At 43.7% G+C, this 15,983-nt stretch overlaps 1 protein-coding gene across 1 annotated transcript in view; it reads left to right on the top strand.

The window, feature by feature from the left end:
* ARSK (arylsulfatase family member K) overlaps positions 1 to 11,893 on the top strand; it is a 215,035-nt gene extending 203,142 nt beyond the window's left edge. Inside the window, exon 8 of the mRNA XM_073678306.1 lies at positions 7,561 to 11,893. Coding sequence (XP_073534407.1) covers positions 7,561 to 7,898 — 338 coding nt within the window. The 3' untranslated portion in view covers positions 7,899 to 11,893. The remainder of the gene's footprint in view (positions 1 to 7,560) is intronic.
* The last annotated feature ends 4,090 nt before the right edge of the window (positions 11,894 to 15,983 follow it).

Genomic DNA, 15,983 nt, shown 5'->3' with positions numbered 1-15,983 from the left:
CCAGCCTACTAGTGGAAACATCCTGCGGCCTCCTCCATTAATCAGTCAATTGTGTAATTATTTGGATTATAGGGGGTAGCAGAGGGCTGTTCGTGACAAAAAGGTAACAGTGTGGTGGGTTCAGCAAGACCCCCTTCGCCATGACCACATCAGAATGTATGAGCTCCTGGTGGTATATATTAGTGAACCATCAGAATGTATGGGCTCCTGATGGTATATATTAGTGAGGAGTCAGACATCAGACTGTATGGGCCCTTAATGGTATACAGTGCTGGCCAAAAGTATTGGCACCCCTGCAATTCTGTCAGATAATACTCAGTTTCTTCCTGAAAATGATTGCAATCACAAATTCTTTGGTATTATTATCTTCATTTAATTTGTCTTCAATGAAAAAAACACAAAAAGAATTGTCCTAAAGCCAAATTGGATATAATTCCACACCAAACCTAAAAAAGGGGGTGGACAAAAGTATTGGCACTCTTTGAAAAATCATGTGATGCTTCTCTAATTCGTGTAATTAACAGCACCTGTAACTTACCTGTGGCACCTAACAGGTGTTGGCAATAACTAAATCACACTTGCAGCCAGTTAACATGGATTAAAGTTGACTCAACCTCTGTCCTGTGTCCCTGTGTGTACCACATTGAGCATGGAGAAAAGAAAGAAGACCAAAGAACTGTCTGAGGACTTGAGAAACCAAATTGTGAGGAAGCATGAGCAATCTCAAGGCTACAAGTCCATCTCCAAAGACCTGAATGTTCCTGTGTCTTCCGTGCGCAGTGTCATCAAGACGTTTAAAGCCCATGGCACTGTGGCTAACCTCCCTAGATGTGGACGGAAAATAAAAATTGACGAGAGATTTCAACGCAAGATTGTGCGGATGGTGGATAAAGAACCTCGACTAGCATCCAAACAAGTTCAAGCTGCCCTGCAGTCCGAGGGTACAACAGTGTCAACCCGTACTATCCATCGACGTCTGAATGAAAAGGGACTGTATGGTTGGATACCCAGGAAGACCCCACTTCTTACCCCGAGACATAAAAAAGCCAGGCAGGAGTTTGCCAAAACTTACCTGAGAAAGCCTAAAACGTTTTGGAAGAATGTTCTCTGGTCAGATGAGACAAAGTAGAACTTTTTGGGAAAAAGCATCAACATAGAGTGTACAGGAAAAAAAAAGAGGCATTCAAAGAAAAGAACACGGTCCCTACAGTCAAATATGGCGGAAGTTCCCTGATGTTTTGGGGTTGCTTTGTTGCCTCTGGCACTGGACTGCTTGACCGTGTGCATGCCATTATGAAGTCTGAAGACTACCAACAAATTTTGCAGCATAATGTAGGGCCCATTGTGAGAAAGCTGGGTCTCTCTCAGAGGTCATGGGTTTTCCAGCAGGACAATGACCCAAAACACACTTCCAAAAGCACTATAAAATGGTTTTAGAGAAAGCACTGGAGACTTCTAAGGTGGCCAGCAATGAGTCCAGACCTAAATCCCATAGAACACCTGTGGAGAGATCTCAAAATGGCAGTTTGGAGAAGGCACCCTTCAAATATCAGGAACCTGGAGCAGTTTGCCAAAGAATTGTCTACAATTCCAGCAGAGCATTGTAAGAAACTCATTGATGGTTACCGGAAGCGGTTGTTCGCAGTTATTTTGGCTAAAGGTTGTGCAACCAAGTATTAGGCTGAGGGTGCCAATACTTTTGTCCTGCCCTTTTTTAGAGTTTTGTGTGAAATGATCAATGATTTGATTTTTGCTTCATTCTCTTTTGTGTTTTTTCCTTGCAAGCAAATTAAATGAAGAGAATAATACCAAAGAATTTGTGATTGCAATCATTTTCAGGAAGAAACTGAGTATTATCTGACAGAATTGCAGGGGTGCCAATACTTTTGGCCACCACTGTATATTAGTGAAGACATCAGAATGCATGGTTCACCTGGTGGTATATATTAATGAAGACATCAGAATGTATAGGTTCCTGGTAAGTATATATTAGTGAGGACATCAAAATCTATGTGCTCCGGGTAGGTATATATTATGATGACATCAGAATGTATGGGCTCTTGGATGGTATAAATTAGTGAAGGCATCGGAATATTTCAGTTTTTGGTTGTATATATTAGTGAAGACATCAGAATGTATAGGCTCCTGGTAGGTATATATGTGTCTGTAAGTATGTGCTTTTTGTATGCATGTGTCTATGAAGATTTTATGTGTACACATGTCTGTATGGACTCTGTGCATGCATGTGTCTGTATATATGTCCTCTGTGTATAAATGTGTGTATGTGCTTCGTGTATACATATATGTCTATGTATTGTAGCAGAGCCAGGTAGGCTAGGATTAAATCTTAGCTATACAGGCTCTGATTATTTGCACCTGGCTGGCTCTGTATATAATCAGGCTAGTGGTTCCCCTTAGTCAGCTGGAGAAAGCTGACCAGAGTGGATTTGTTTTGATGCTAAAGAGGCAGAATCCCTCTATCTTAGAAGAGACTGCACAGGCTGTGTGCACCAAACTGCAAGTATCAGTGGTTGCTATGGATGATAGCTGTTTTGTTTGACCGGATTGAGACTAGCTCAGCCGTGTATGATTAGCCAGTGTTTGTGTTGTTTAGGTACTGTGCAACCAATGAAAAACAAATGTCACATTGTTTTGATACACGAATCCAGTGTCTGTGTGAATGCTACGTATTACCTACTTGAGAGCGTGAATTCCTACAGTATGTGCTCTGTATACATGTATATGTATGTGCTCGGTGTATACGTGTGTGCTACGTGAGTGTGTGTGTGTGTATACATATGTGTGTGTGTAACATACGGTGTTTGTGTCACATACTGTGTGTGCATATTACCATCCATTTATACATTTTGGCTACACAGACAAGAGTTTATGGGTGTAAACATATTGGCAATCGCCCAATGAGTGAGCAAAATGCTTCTCATTCATCAGGTGATTAGATTGTTTATGGTGGAGCAAAAATCATTGTTCTCAGCGGCACATCGTCTGGTGTAAACTGCAGATATGCTGCTGATAACATGATACTTTTTGGAGACTTATTGATCTACTAGTGATCGTTCTGTACCCATCATTCTTCGTCAATCTATGTAAAGAGGCCGGTAAACAAGCATCAAACGATGCATATTAAGTGTAAGGTACTAATGTAAAATCACAGGATATAACCCAGATTGTAAATACAAATCCATACCAAATAAACAGTCCACGGTCCCTGTAATGGCATCAGTCCTAATACTCATTGTAAACAGTTGTGTACTATAATAAAACGTCCCTCCAAACTTACTAGCGGTGCCTGAAATGTTTCTTGTGCTGAGCTTAATATGTTATTTAAATGCTCCAAAATACAACGCACATATAGTTTACATATAGTGTGACGAATCCGCACCTCACCACCCTGCCTGACGTCACTATTTCTTCAGATGGATCACGTGATACGGATCCGCACTTTGCACCAACGTGACATTCTGCACCCCTCAGGGACACGTAAGGTCAGATTGGTACAGTTTTACACAGACACGGGCCAGAAACCAGCCTCGGTAGCTTGGGAAATTAAACCAAGAAACAGACGTGTGGATTAGTGGATTGAGATAAAACAGCAGCCCAAGGTTAAATTATATATTTAATCGCCTTAAGGGCACACTAGACAAAGACAATACATTATATATACAAGGGTTATATATATATAATGGTCAGATCTGAAAATACAATAGTGGTAGGTAGTGATGAGCGAGTATGTTTTGTTAACCCTTTCGCCGAGTATGCTCGGGCGAGCACCGAGTATTTACAGCTGCTCGGTGTTATGTTTGAATCACTCCTGTGTGCATGATTTACAACGGTTTGACAGCTTTAATACATGTGAGGAATGTGTAAGAAATAGACATTCCTCACATGTATTAAAGCTGTCAAACAGTCGCAAATCATGCACACGGGAGTGATTCAAACATATCACCGAGCAGCGGTAACTACTCAGTGCTCGCCCGAGTATACTCGGCGAAAGGGTTAACAAAACATACTCGCTCATCACTAGTGGTAGGACATAACATCTAAGCAGATGAATCATGTCAATAACCAGTGTGACATCTGACCATGAGGGTGCCTGAGCTTCCAGCGGGTCCCTAGGTCCTTCACAGCATGTTACTCGACGTGAGCCCTCCTATTTGAAGTGGACTGCATGCATCAGAGAGCGCGCTACATGGCCTTACTCTAGCTTATATCTCCTTTGGGTAACTCCCCTCCTGGCCTCTGGGCTGAACCTGAGTCCCCTCCCCGGGCCCCTGGCAGATAATAACTCCAAAACTTCAAATGGGTATAACTCCTTAATGGACGGTCCTAGGGAGGATGTTCTGGTGTCATCGGATCCAGCTGGCCCCTGCTATGCGTGGGACTAAAAACAGTTGTACTATCTGTTTCCTACTAGCTATTCTACATATCTCCCCATCTGTGAGGCCAGAACGGATCGGCACACTGGACGGTGTGTGGTCCAGTCTGGGGATCTCGGATATATACACGATGTACGGCTAGGAAGTATAGTATCTCCATAACTCCTTATGAAATCATAGCTGACTCAGACCGCATTGTATCCACATGGCAAGCAAGCCCTTATTTCTGAGCTGAGCTGGCTCAAGGTGTGATATCTGTCACTCAGTCTTTTTGACACTGCTGCTGCAGCTAGCTGTTCTATTACAATTGCACACTGAAGGGGCCTTTATAATTCCATGCCAAATAGAACACAAATGATAGACATGGAATTATATCTCCAATATTCTTCACATATACATTGGGGGAAATAAGTATTTGATCCTTTGCTGTTTTTGTAAGTTTGCCCACTGACAAATACATGAACAGTCTATAATTTTAAGGGTAGGTTAATTTTAACATTGAGGGAGAGACTATCCCCAAAAAAATCAAGAAAATCACATTGTATAAATTAGATCATTTTTTTTGCATTTTGCAGTGAGAAATAAGTATTTGATCCCTCTGGCAAACAACACTTAATACTTTGTGGCAAAACCCTTATTGGCAAGCACAGCAGTCAGACGTTTTTGTAGTCGTTAATGAGGTTTGCGCACATTTCGGGAGGAATTTTGGTCCACTCCTCTTTGCAGATCATCTCTAAATCATTAACATTTTGAAGCTGTCGCTTGGCAACTCGGAGCTTCAACTCCCTCCATAAGTTTTCTATGGGACTAAGGTATGGTGACTGGCTAGACCACTCCATGACCTTACTGTGCTTCTTTTTGAGCCACTCCTTTGTTGCATTGGCTGTATGTTTTGGGTCATTGTCTTGCTGGAAGATTGGGACATGGTGAGTTGAGTTAATGCCAAAGAGCTCATCTGACCACAGAAAATTCTCCCAATAACTCACAGAATCATCCAGGTGTTCATTGGCAAACTTCAGACAGACCTGCACATGTGCCTTCTTGAGCAGGGGGACCTTGTGGGTACTGCAGGATTTTAAACCTTTAAGGCGTAATGTGTTACCAATGGTTTTCTTGGTGACTGTGGTCCCTGCTGCTTGGAGATCATTAACAATTTCTCCCCATGTAGTTTTAGGCTGATCTCTCACCTTCCTCAGGATCAAGGATACTCCACGAGGTGAGATTTTGCATGGTGCTCCAGATGAATGTCGATTGACAATCATTTTGTATTTCTTCCATTTTCTTACTATTGCACCAACAGTTGTCTCCTCCTCACCCAGCGTCTTAATTATGGCTTTGTAGCCCATTCCAACTTTGTGCAGGTCTATGATCGTGAACCTGACATCCTTAGGAAGCTCTTTGGTCTTGCCCATGTTGTAGAGGTTAGAGTCTGACTTATTAATTGAGTCTGTGGACAGGAGTCTTTTATACAGGTGACTATGTAAGACAGCTGTCTTTAATGCAGGTAACGAGTTGATTAGGAGCGTCTAACTGGTCTGTAGGAGCCAGAACTCATAATGGTTTGTAGGGGATCAAATACTTATTTCTCACTGCAAAATACAAAAAAATTTATGTAATTTATACAACGTGATTTTCATGATTTTTTGGGGGATATTCTATCTCTCAATGTTAAAATTAACCTACCCTTAAAATTATAGACTGTTCATGTCTTTGGCAGTGGGCAAACTTACAAAAACAGCAAGGGATCAAATACTTATTTCCGCCACTGTAGTTTATGGCATTTGGATCAAGTGATGACATCAATGATATTTTATGTATCGTAATTAATGTAACGTTTTATTTGAAAAATACTTTGACAGATTTACTAAAACTGTCTAATTTGTAGACAGTGGAACCTTAGACCTGGCATTCTAAAAGGGGTTTTTCGGTTTCAGAAATGCCCTGTTCTCTGGCTGCAGTCATTCAGTTAGCTTAATGGCTTTGAACTGCTCGTGCCATCAACTCGGGCACAGATGCTGATCTTAGTTAGTAGCTGCAGTGCTATCGATGTGATGTCAGTGCTGCAGACAACAACAGACACTGTAAACTGCAACAGAGATGAAAAAAAACTGCAGGCAGGAAAGAAGAGTTTACCAAAATCGTAAAACCCCTTTAACATGTGGCATATTTATCATGCAGGCTCATGCTGAATTATAAATTTGGTACATTCTTAGACTATCTAGTATAAGTTTACATCATCTACTAGTTGGCTTAACCCCCTCACGACATAGGATGTACATTTACATCATATGTTGTCTCCCTGCCTTTGATGCGGGCTTGCTTTCCAGTGCATCACATGATAAAATGAATGGTGTCATTCAAAAATACAACTTGTCCCACAAAAAAAACAAGTCCTCATGTGGTTATATGAACTGAAAATTAAAAAAGTTATGGTTGTTGGATGAAAGTGAAAACAAAAAACGGAAAGTGGCCGCGACCTCAATGGGTCGATTGTGGAAAAATTTTGGTGCAGAGTAGTATAATAGGCCATACCCATTTCTTGGAAAAGTCACATCTATTTTAGCAAAGGTTGGGTAAATCTACTTTTAGGTATCTTTTCAGCATACATTGTCCTGTGCATCCATGTGACAAATAATAATATATTTTTGCCATTATATGACTTGTGTCCTGCTTTTTCATTAGCTTTCTCTCTGCAGGCTTTATTTTTTAATTTGCAATTCATTTTTGGACCATTGGGAAGAGACTGGCTGCTAAGATCTCTCCCATACAAAAATAAATGGATCTATGCTCTTTATTACATTTTTAGCACATAGAGAAAAGCAGCATGAGAATGGAGGACATTATACACAAGTACTGAGCAGTGTAGATGTGAATCCAGCTATGGGGTGAGGTAAAAGACTTGTTAGAAAGCTCTGCACCATATTTCTGTGTTGACCTGACAACTCACTGTCTTGGCAATCTGTTTTGAGTGGGGCTGTTTTTTTCAGAGTGAATGATGAGCTCAGGAGGCAGGGGAAAGGAAAAAGTATCATATAAGCAAAAGAAGCAGAATGCTCTGATAAGATATACTACAAAGATTTTTATATTCGCCTATTCTATTGACTTATGCAAAGATTGTTGAAAGTAATTATTTTTATAAACCTCCCTTATTCCAATGTATTTTCAGATTTGTTAAAGGACCCAGAAGAGCTGAACAATGTTGCGGCACAGTTTCCACAGATTGTCTGTTCTATGGAGAAGAAACTTCGCTCCATTTTAGACTATAAGGAAGTCTCTGCTGCGGTGCACCAATACAATAAGAAATCATTTTCCAGCTGGAAGGAAAGTGTGGAAAGGAATTACACAAATATCATTTCTAACCTGCGGTGGCATGTGGACTGGAGCTTGAGACCCAAGGACTATGAACTGGCAATAGACAGGTGGCTAAAAAATGGCAACAATGCAATTGCCAAAACTGATTATAAATCTCACAAATTATTTCACACAAAGAGAAATGAACGTTAAATAGAAATTCTTGTGTTGTAATAATAGTACAGTAAACACTATTTCTTTCTTTTTCTGTAAGCAACTAAAAGAGCATATTCTGTGTATAATTTGAAAAAAAAACATTTTTAAAGTAAAAGACAGAAGCTGGCCTTGCTTTAGAAAAAATATGTGGCATATGAAAAGGATGGAAAATTACATGAACATGACAAGGCCAGAAAAAGGTCAAATGTAATGTGTATCTCCATTGAAACCTTTGTACTACTGTGCAGCCTTCACTTTCAAAGTTCTGCCATTTGTACTGTTTGCACTGCAGCTATCCCCTTTTTAATTCACTATCCTGCCATGCTACAGACACAAACAACAGATCTGCAGCTGGTCATGGCCACTATCTCTACCTACAGTATGTGCTATCTCACATTACCCATATTATTGCTACTTCTCTTTTCACTCGATCACCCGAAGAACGAGCAAACCGCTTGTTCATCCAATGAAATGATCTGTTGCGAAGCGTAAAAATCATCTTTCTTGGTGGTGCAGGACTCACACTGCCGAGAACCATGGCAGTCTATGTGCCCTGAGTGATTTATTACAAATCGCTTAGTGCTTATCGTTTTCTTTGATTGCTTGCGTAAAAAAGTATTTAAACGACCCGTCAGTCTGTAAAGGTTTAGATTCTCCAGAAGTCTTAAAGGGAACCTGTCATGTCTTTTGTAGTATCTAAACTGCCCCCCATTGCATTGTTAGTGATGCAATGTGCATCACTAACACACTTTTTTCATCAAAATCGGCGCTAATATCATGTGTAGAAAACACTTTATATACTTATATCATACCTGCTTGTTTAGTCATAGGGGTGTGATTCATTGCATTTAGCCAGAGTTGGCGCCGCCCATGCTATTTGAATTCTGTTCCTGGTTTGCGCTGACGTCACTATGCCGCACTTGCACAGTATGTCATGGTCAGCTGCTATTTTTTTATTTTTAATGGGGCAAAAGGGGATGGATTTGAACTTTTGTGGGTTTTTTTACATTTTTTTACTTTTTACTGTATTTAATAATCCCCTTAGGAGACTTGAAGCTGCGATTGTCCGATCGCCTGTGCTATACAAAAATCACAAACTTCTGTGAACACCGGCCATGAACCAGCATTCACAGGAAGATCGTGATGACAGGCACGGGGGTTCTCCAGCAGACTCTCGGCTGTGATTGACAGCGGCATTTAACTAGTTAAAAGCAGCGAGTGGATCTCGGATGCACCAGTGGCTGTTAGAGGCACTTGATGGCTGATTAAATTAGCAATCAAGTGTGGGGAAAGATGCAGGCTCAGCGTGTGAGCCCGCATCAAAGGTAGGGATACGGCTGATGACGTAAATATACGTCATCTGTCGTGAAGGGGTTAAAGCTACTTGTTTCAATTCCGAATTACCGTATTTTTCGGACCATAAGACACACTTTTTTCCCCCCAAATTTAGAAGGAAAATGGGGGGTGCGTCTTATGGTCCGAACCTTACCACATACATGCTGTGGTGGGTGCGGCGGCAGGGCTGATGCAGCAGAGCGGCTGTGGGTGCGGCGGCGAGGCTGAGCGGCTGTGCGGCAGCTAGGCAGAGTGGATGTGCAGCGCTGCGGCGGCGAGGCAGAGCGGTGGTGGGTGCACAGTGATCTACAGGAAAATGGCCGCCCGAGCCGGCGCATGCGCCGTCTGGGAGCTCGGGTGGCCATTTTTCTGTGGATCACAGCTTCATGAAGATGGCCGTGGCCAAGGCACCACAGGCACAGGCCCAGGCCCCAGCACAGGCCCAGGCCCCATCACAGGCCACAGGTCTCACCACAGGCCACATGCCCCAGGCCCTCCACAGGCCCAGGCCCCACCACAGGCCCAGGCCCCACCACAGGTCCAGGCCCCACTTCCGCCGACTTCCTAACTTCCTAAAGGACCCTGCCTCCTGTGACCCTCGCTCCAACACCCCCCAGGTAAGATACCTATTCAGACTATAAGATGGACCGCCATCTTATAAAAAATATTTTTTTTCCTATTTTCCACCCCAAAATTTGGGGTGCGTCTTATGGTCCGGTGCGTCTTATAGTCTGAAAAATACAGTAGTTCATCTACATGTCAGGTTTCCTTTAATCAGGTACCATTGATAGTCCAATGAACTACAGTATAATTCCAGGATGGGCAGCATGGTGGCTCAGTGATTAGCATTGTTGTTCTCCTGCACTGTGTTCCTGGGTTCAAATGCCTCCAAGGACAACATCTGCAACATCTGTTTGTATGTTCTCCCCCTCTTTGCGTGGGTTTCCTCCGGGTTCTCCGGTTTCCTCTCATACTCCAAAGACATATGATAGGGAATTTAGATTGTGAGACCCAATGGGGACAGTGATTATAATGTCTGTAAAGCGCTGTGGAATTAATGGTGCTATATAAGTGAGTAAAAGAATTAAATAAAACATGTAGCCTAAATATCTTACCAGTAAAGGAACCTTGACTACATGTTCTATTCTATTTTATCAGTCATCATGGATAAAAAGTTGGGATGATTATTTGCTATAAAAGACATAGTGTAGAATATAAAAATTAGAGTAATTACGGTTCACCACTTGCACTTGTCTCCAAATGTACTTGTGCATACATTAAGATGGAGATTTACTTTAATAGGCAAAATGCTCTAGAATAAAATTGCAAGGTGCCTCATAAGCAATATATACACAGTGTGAGACATTCAGTATCTATATAGAGTTAAGGCTCATAAGAGTCTTAAAATAACAATATTTAATGAACAATATTTTGTAGCACAAATAAAGCGTCGTAAAATAGAAAACAAGACAAGAGATGGAATAAAGAAGAGAAAAATGTCTAACACTCTTAGCAAGATGTGCCATATGTACGGTATCATGCCTTGTACACAATTTCAATAAATTTGGTGCAATTTGCGCTATTTTTTTCAAAATTTCTGCAACTTGATCAATCACCAGATGTCAGAAAACAAACTTCATACATTATTATGATTATAAAGAGATCATAAACCTAATGAGTGTACACCAGAAAAGTTGTTTAAAAGCATAGGAGATGCTCTGCAGTACCTGGCAGTGGCTGCTACACGGTGAATGGCACTGTGCTGAGCAGCTCAGATCAACATGTTTGCATCCGGCGGCCATTGGAGCTGTGATCAGCTGATCGGTGGGATTGCAGGGTGTCGGACCCCAATGAGCTCACATTGATGACCTATCCTTTCTGCCTGGACAACCCCTTTAAGAGAACCTTGAAAAAACAGCTTTTGCTGAAATGAGAACACTGAGCCTGAAAAAGGCTGAAACTGGAAACCGGAAAAGATATATTTTTCTTTATAGCAAGGAACAGATGATTAATACAAACCGTGAACCATTCTATAACTTTATGGCAATAAGAGTGCAGTCCTGTGGTGAGATGGAATATGGATTATTGGTTACATTTAGAAGAATGTGTTTTTCTCTGTCACGATCATAAATACAATTTGATAAGTGCACTACTTCAGAATATCATTCACCATAATAATCATCACTAATCATATTCACTATGGATTGGGATACGACACCTTACATTATTGGATGTAATTTTATAGATTTTCAATTCTACATGTATTGGGCCTAATTAATACATTAAAAAAAGCAGATGTTTCTACAGATCTTTTTACTGTTTAAAGAGAACCTGTAGTTTCAGATTAAACTGTCATATGTACACATGAGGAATAACACTACTTCTGGTCATTGTATGACCTGTAACCTGAATTTCTCGTTAGTTGTCCCCTGTGCAGCCCCTAACTCTGATTTTTAGTTGTCTCTGAGCTAGTCAGTAGCGATTAGCTACTATGATGTCTCCCATACACAGCACACACAAATAAGAGCGATTTTTGAAGAAGCAGCAGCATAAACATTACACAAAATACTGAGATAAAACACTTACTAGAAAACTGTTATCCTGTCTCCCTTCCTCTCTCTCACTCTGCTCCTCATCAAAAGGCAGCTGTAAATGGATCCTGCAGTTACTTGGCTGACCATGTTATCATGAGCAAGGCAGATTTGAGATGTTTTTCAGTGTAAGGGCTCGCTCTCACTTGCAATTAAATTAGACTAATGCAATCCGATAGAAAATCGGATTGCATTCGGACCAATTTAATCCTATGAGTGTGTGCTCAGTTGCGTTTTTTTTCCAGCGCTGATCGGATTGCGATCGGGCTGGAAAAAAATCGCAGCATGCTGCGATTGCATGCTGTATTCGGTGAAACATCGCACTGCACTCGGGTATCACCGGAGTGCAGTGCGATACCCGCCGATGTCAGCCACGGCCCCACTATCAGTATTTGGTTGGTATTTTTTCTCAGTAGTGGGAGCCAAAACCAGGAGTGGGCGATAAATGCAGAATTGGTGACTTGTTTCTATTACACCTTTTCTCTGATTGTTCCTCACCAGGTTTTGTCTCGCACTCCTGAGAAAAAATACTGACCGAATACTGACCAAATACTGATAGTAGGGCTGTGGCCTAAATAATAAGTTCAGGAGGCGGGGCGCAAGGGTGGGAGAGAAGTGGCTAGTAGGTGGAGAAAGAAGCATATATACTTCATAAGATATATTACAAATGTGACAGGTAGATACCACACATACAGTAGTGTTGTGCTTGAGAAGCATCCAGCAACCAGGGGAATTAACAGTGTGCAGCTAGGGGGGAGTGGCCAAGCCTGCCTCAGAGAGACTGAGAAGTGTCAGTTCTGAGTTGGGGAGCAAGCTTGAAAGATGCAACCTCTTCACCAGGCTGAATAGGGTCCTGGAACACTGTCCCAAAGCAACTGCCGCTTGGTTGTTCGTGGTATCTACAGAAGAAAGTAGTGAAGCAAGGAGTTATCTGCTGCAGAGCAAGCGCAGGGATCAAACACCACCTCTGAGGACTGTGCTTATCCTGCTGTTCAACCCTCCCCCGTATTTCACTGCACTAAAGTAAAGCCAGGGACGCTGTGGACCGGGTAGTGCTGGTAGGAGCTCTGTGCTAATGGATGGACTGTGTAATGTACTGCACTACTGAAAAGACTGTGTGCTACTGTGCTGCTAAAGGAACTGTAATGTTGTTACTGGAGCCTGTTGCTCAAAGGACATTTAAGTTGCACTGACCATGTGTCATTAAACGTTACTGTTAAATCGTTCAGAAGGACTCTTGTCATATGTGTTTGTGCAAGCAAGTGGATCCATCGTGTGCCTGAGAGAAGCTGCAGCCTATGGTCACCCTGAGTAACGGTTCCCCCAGGATTCCAAAGAATTTATGTAACCAGTCTCGCCCCTATCTGAAGTTAGGCGGTGTGCATGTAATATTGGTGGCCCGTACGCGGAATCCTGAGCAGGAATTAGCGTGTAGAAGGAGAAGAGGAAAAGTGTCTGGAAAAACACAGAAGCACAGCACCTCAATTCACCCTGCTATACCAGTAAAAAGGGAAGACAGCCAGTGGTGGCTAGGAAGAAATAAGGAGATAAAGTACAGAAGAACAGACATCTGCAAAATGCAAGATTGGGCACATGTTGTCCACTTAAAATGGCGGCTGTCTTTGCTAAAATGGCGGCTGACAGCACAGTGGGGAAGAAGAAGGATGTCCCATCCTGTAGGAGTTTATGAGAAAAGAGCACCAAATAGGGCCAAGCCCCCAGCAGTGGAACAAACTGGGGAAGGCTGCCCTCAGAAGAAAGACACCCCACCTACTAAGATGTTGGACCATTGGCCAGTGAGGTACTGCCCCAGAAGGGGAGTAAGACGGAGCTGCAGCCCATCTGGCAAGAAGAACGCTGTGTGACTCAGCATCCAGTGACATGGTGGATCAAGCAGCATGTGAATTGTCTGGGAGACCGGTAACAGGAGGAGAGACAGCAGAGGATGCAACCCTGCTCTCTCTCACCTGCGGCAGTAACGTGCAGGGATGTCTCCAGCCAGGTCCGGATGCGGCCGCCCGGCCTCACCGGGATCCAGCAGTCTCCCCAGCCCGGAGGCGGGACCCCAAGGTATGGTGCCGGACCCTGCGCCTACCTCACCATCACCCCCGGGCGGGTAGCAGATGTCCGGAGCCCTGGCCGTTGCCGCACTGCAGGTCACAGCGTCATCCCGCCCAGCGCTGCACTCACCGGAAAAGAATATGGCGTCTACAGGTACTCCGACCGTGATCCTGTCTGCCATATCGGAATCCACCACTGTGGACTCGACGTCCGTCCCAGCCTCCGTTCTCGCGACAGTGACGGGACTTCCGGCCAGGACCAGCATGCACGGCAGAACCGGAAGTAAGATGACGGCGTCCAGCATCCCTTGGGGTGGATCACTTGCCCCAACGTTTCCCCCATTGCTGATCCTGATATTAAACTCGGGGAGACCCGCAGGTCTGGTGTTTACATGCATGAAGACTGAGGTACCGCTGAACCCATACCTGCTTCCTCTGGGTTTTGGAAGAAGGAAATCGTGGTCTGCCCTGCTGTTGACTCTCCCCACAGCACCTGCCCTACTCTTTATTCCACCCGCTGCAGAGGTCAGCCAGTCTAGGCCTCCGACCTCTCCTACCACATCTGCTCAACCCCCTGCTCCACTTGCCGCAGGAGATACTCAGCCTGGCTTGGCTGAAGAGCTCCCGAAGAATCTTTTGGTCATCCCAGTGTCCCCAGAAGAGAGAGAGCGGGATTTTCAAGAACTCCTGGCAGCGTGGAAAAATGAGATTCATCGGGAGAAGAAACGGGTGGAGGCGTGTGCTAAGGAGTGGTGGGAAGGCCTGGGAGGAGCGTCCCTGGAGGAACAACTGAAGTATGGCACCGCCGTGAATTTTGACCTGGAGAGGGGATTCGGGTTCATCGAAGAGCCCGGGAACTGCCTTGACATTTTTGTCAGCCTTCGTGCCGTAGAAAGGGACTGGTCAGTGGGACAAACCCGGAATCTCTGGCTAGGAGATCGGGTACAATTTCTGAAGATGTGGGGACCTCGGGGCTGGTATGTTATCTCAGTGTCCCGGATTGTCGAGGTGGAGGAGTACCACCCCGAGGAATGATCGGATGCTGAGGACCCAAGGGCCATTGGTCAGGTAAGGGGGCTCTTTCCTACCCCTACTGGGCCCCGGGACCCAGCCTACCAGGGAGAGTGAGTCGGTCCCACAGGCAACCAGTCAGGGGGCTGCCGCTTCTGCCAGGGGTACAGGAGAAGAATCCCTACCAGCGCCAGTGCAGCTTCCCGTTGTTCAGGCCACTTGTAGCGCAGTGTCGATATACTGTGGAATGATGTCTCCCCCAGGTAAAAAGAAGTAATTAATGGAGGAATCTCTCGGAAATTCAACGGGGGACCACTAAGAGTTGTGCTGTTTGCACATGAAGTTCCTGGGATAGTTCCCCATCCCCAAGAATGGTCAGGCCCCAGGCCCAAAGTCTAATATTGTTAAGGGTGGACAAGAGGCTGGTTAAGTCACACAAAAGACTTTTGTTTTTTTGTTGCTGAACTTGTTCCCTGCTGGATTGGAAAAGCCCTTGTCTGTTGAACCAAGTGACTCATATAGCTGGACAAGCTATCATTTATTTTTGTTTTCCATTATTTTCATTTGAACCTGTTGTGCCCTTTTCTGCTGGATATGCGGGCACCTCAAGCGAGTTAGGGGGCCCTCACCCTCAACTTATGGACTGCCGTACCCTGTCCAAGGACTGTTAGTTAAATTGCACTTCATGGACTGTGCCTCAAATGTTTAGAAGAAAGAAACAGACATTGTTTCTGCCCCTGTTTAAAAGGACTGTCCCTTTTGCTGTTCCAGGGTCCTTACCCAGAAGGACCGAGGACCTAGTGCCTTAAGAGAAAAAAGCACTGTATTCTTAAATGGCACAAACGTTCTCAGGAACATTGAATGTATTAAATATGTGTTTTATTGATGACTAAATGTTTTGCCAAAGACTGTTGCAGTATTTAAGTATGCTGCATTTGAATGTGAAAAATGTTAGCGGTAGTTAGGGAGAGCCGGTTGAAGAGGGGTGAAAAGCTCCTGCTGAAGAAACGACTGTTGTTGAAAATTGTGATAAATGCTTTTTCCTTAAAGGGGCAGTATTGGGGGAACACTATCTGAGGATAGTT

Source organism: Phyllobates terribilis, unplaced genomic scaffold (genome assembly GCF_046119375.1).
Source record: "Phyllobates terribilis strain yellow unplaced genomic scaffold, ASM4611937v1 Scaffold_1__5_contigs__length_1240528914, whole genome shotgun sequence".
Taxonomy (NCBI): domain Eukaryota; kingdom Metazoa; phylum Chordata; class Amphibia; order Anura; family Dendrobatidae; genus Phyllobates; species Phyllobates terribilis.
This window is presented reverse-complemented; position numbering and strand designations above follow the sequence as displayed.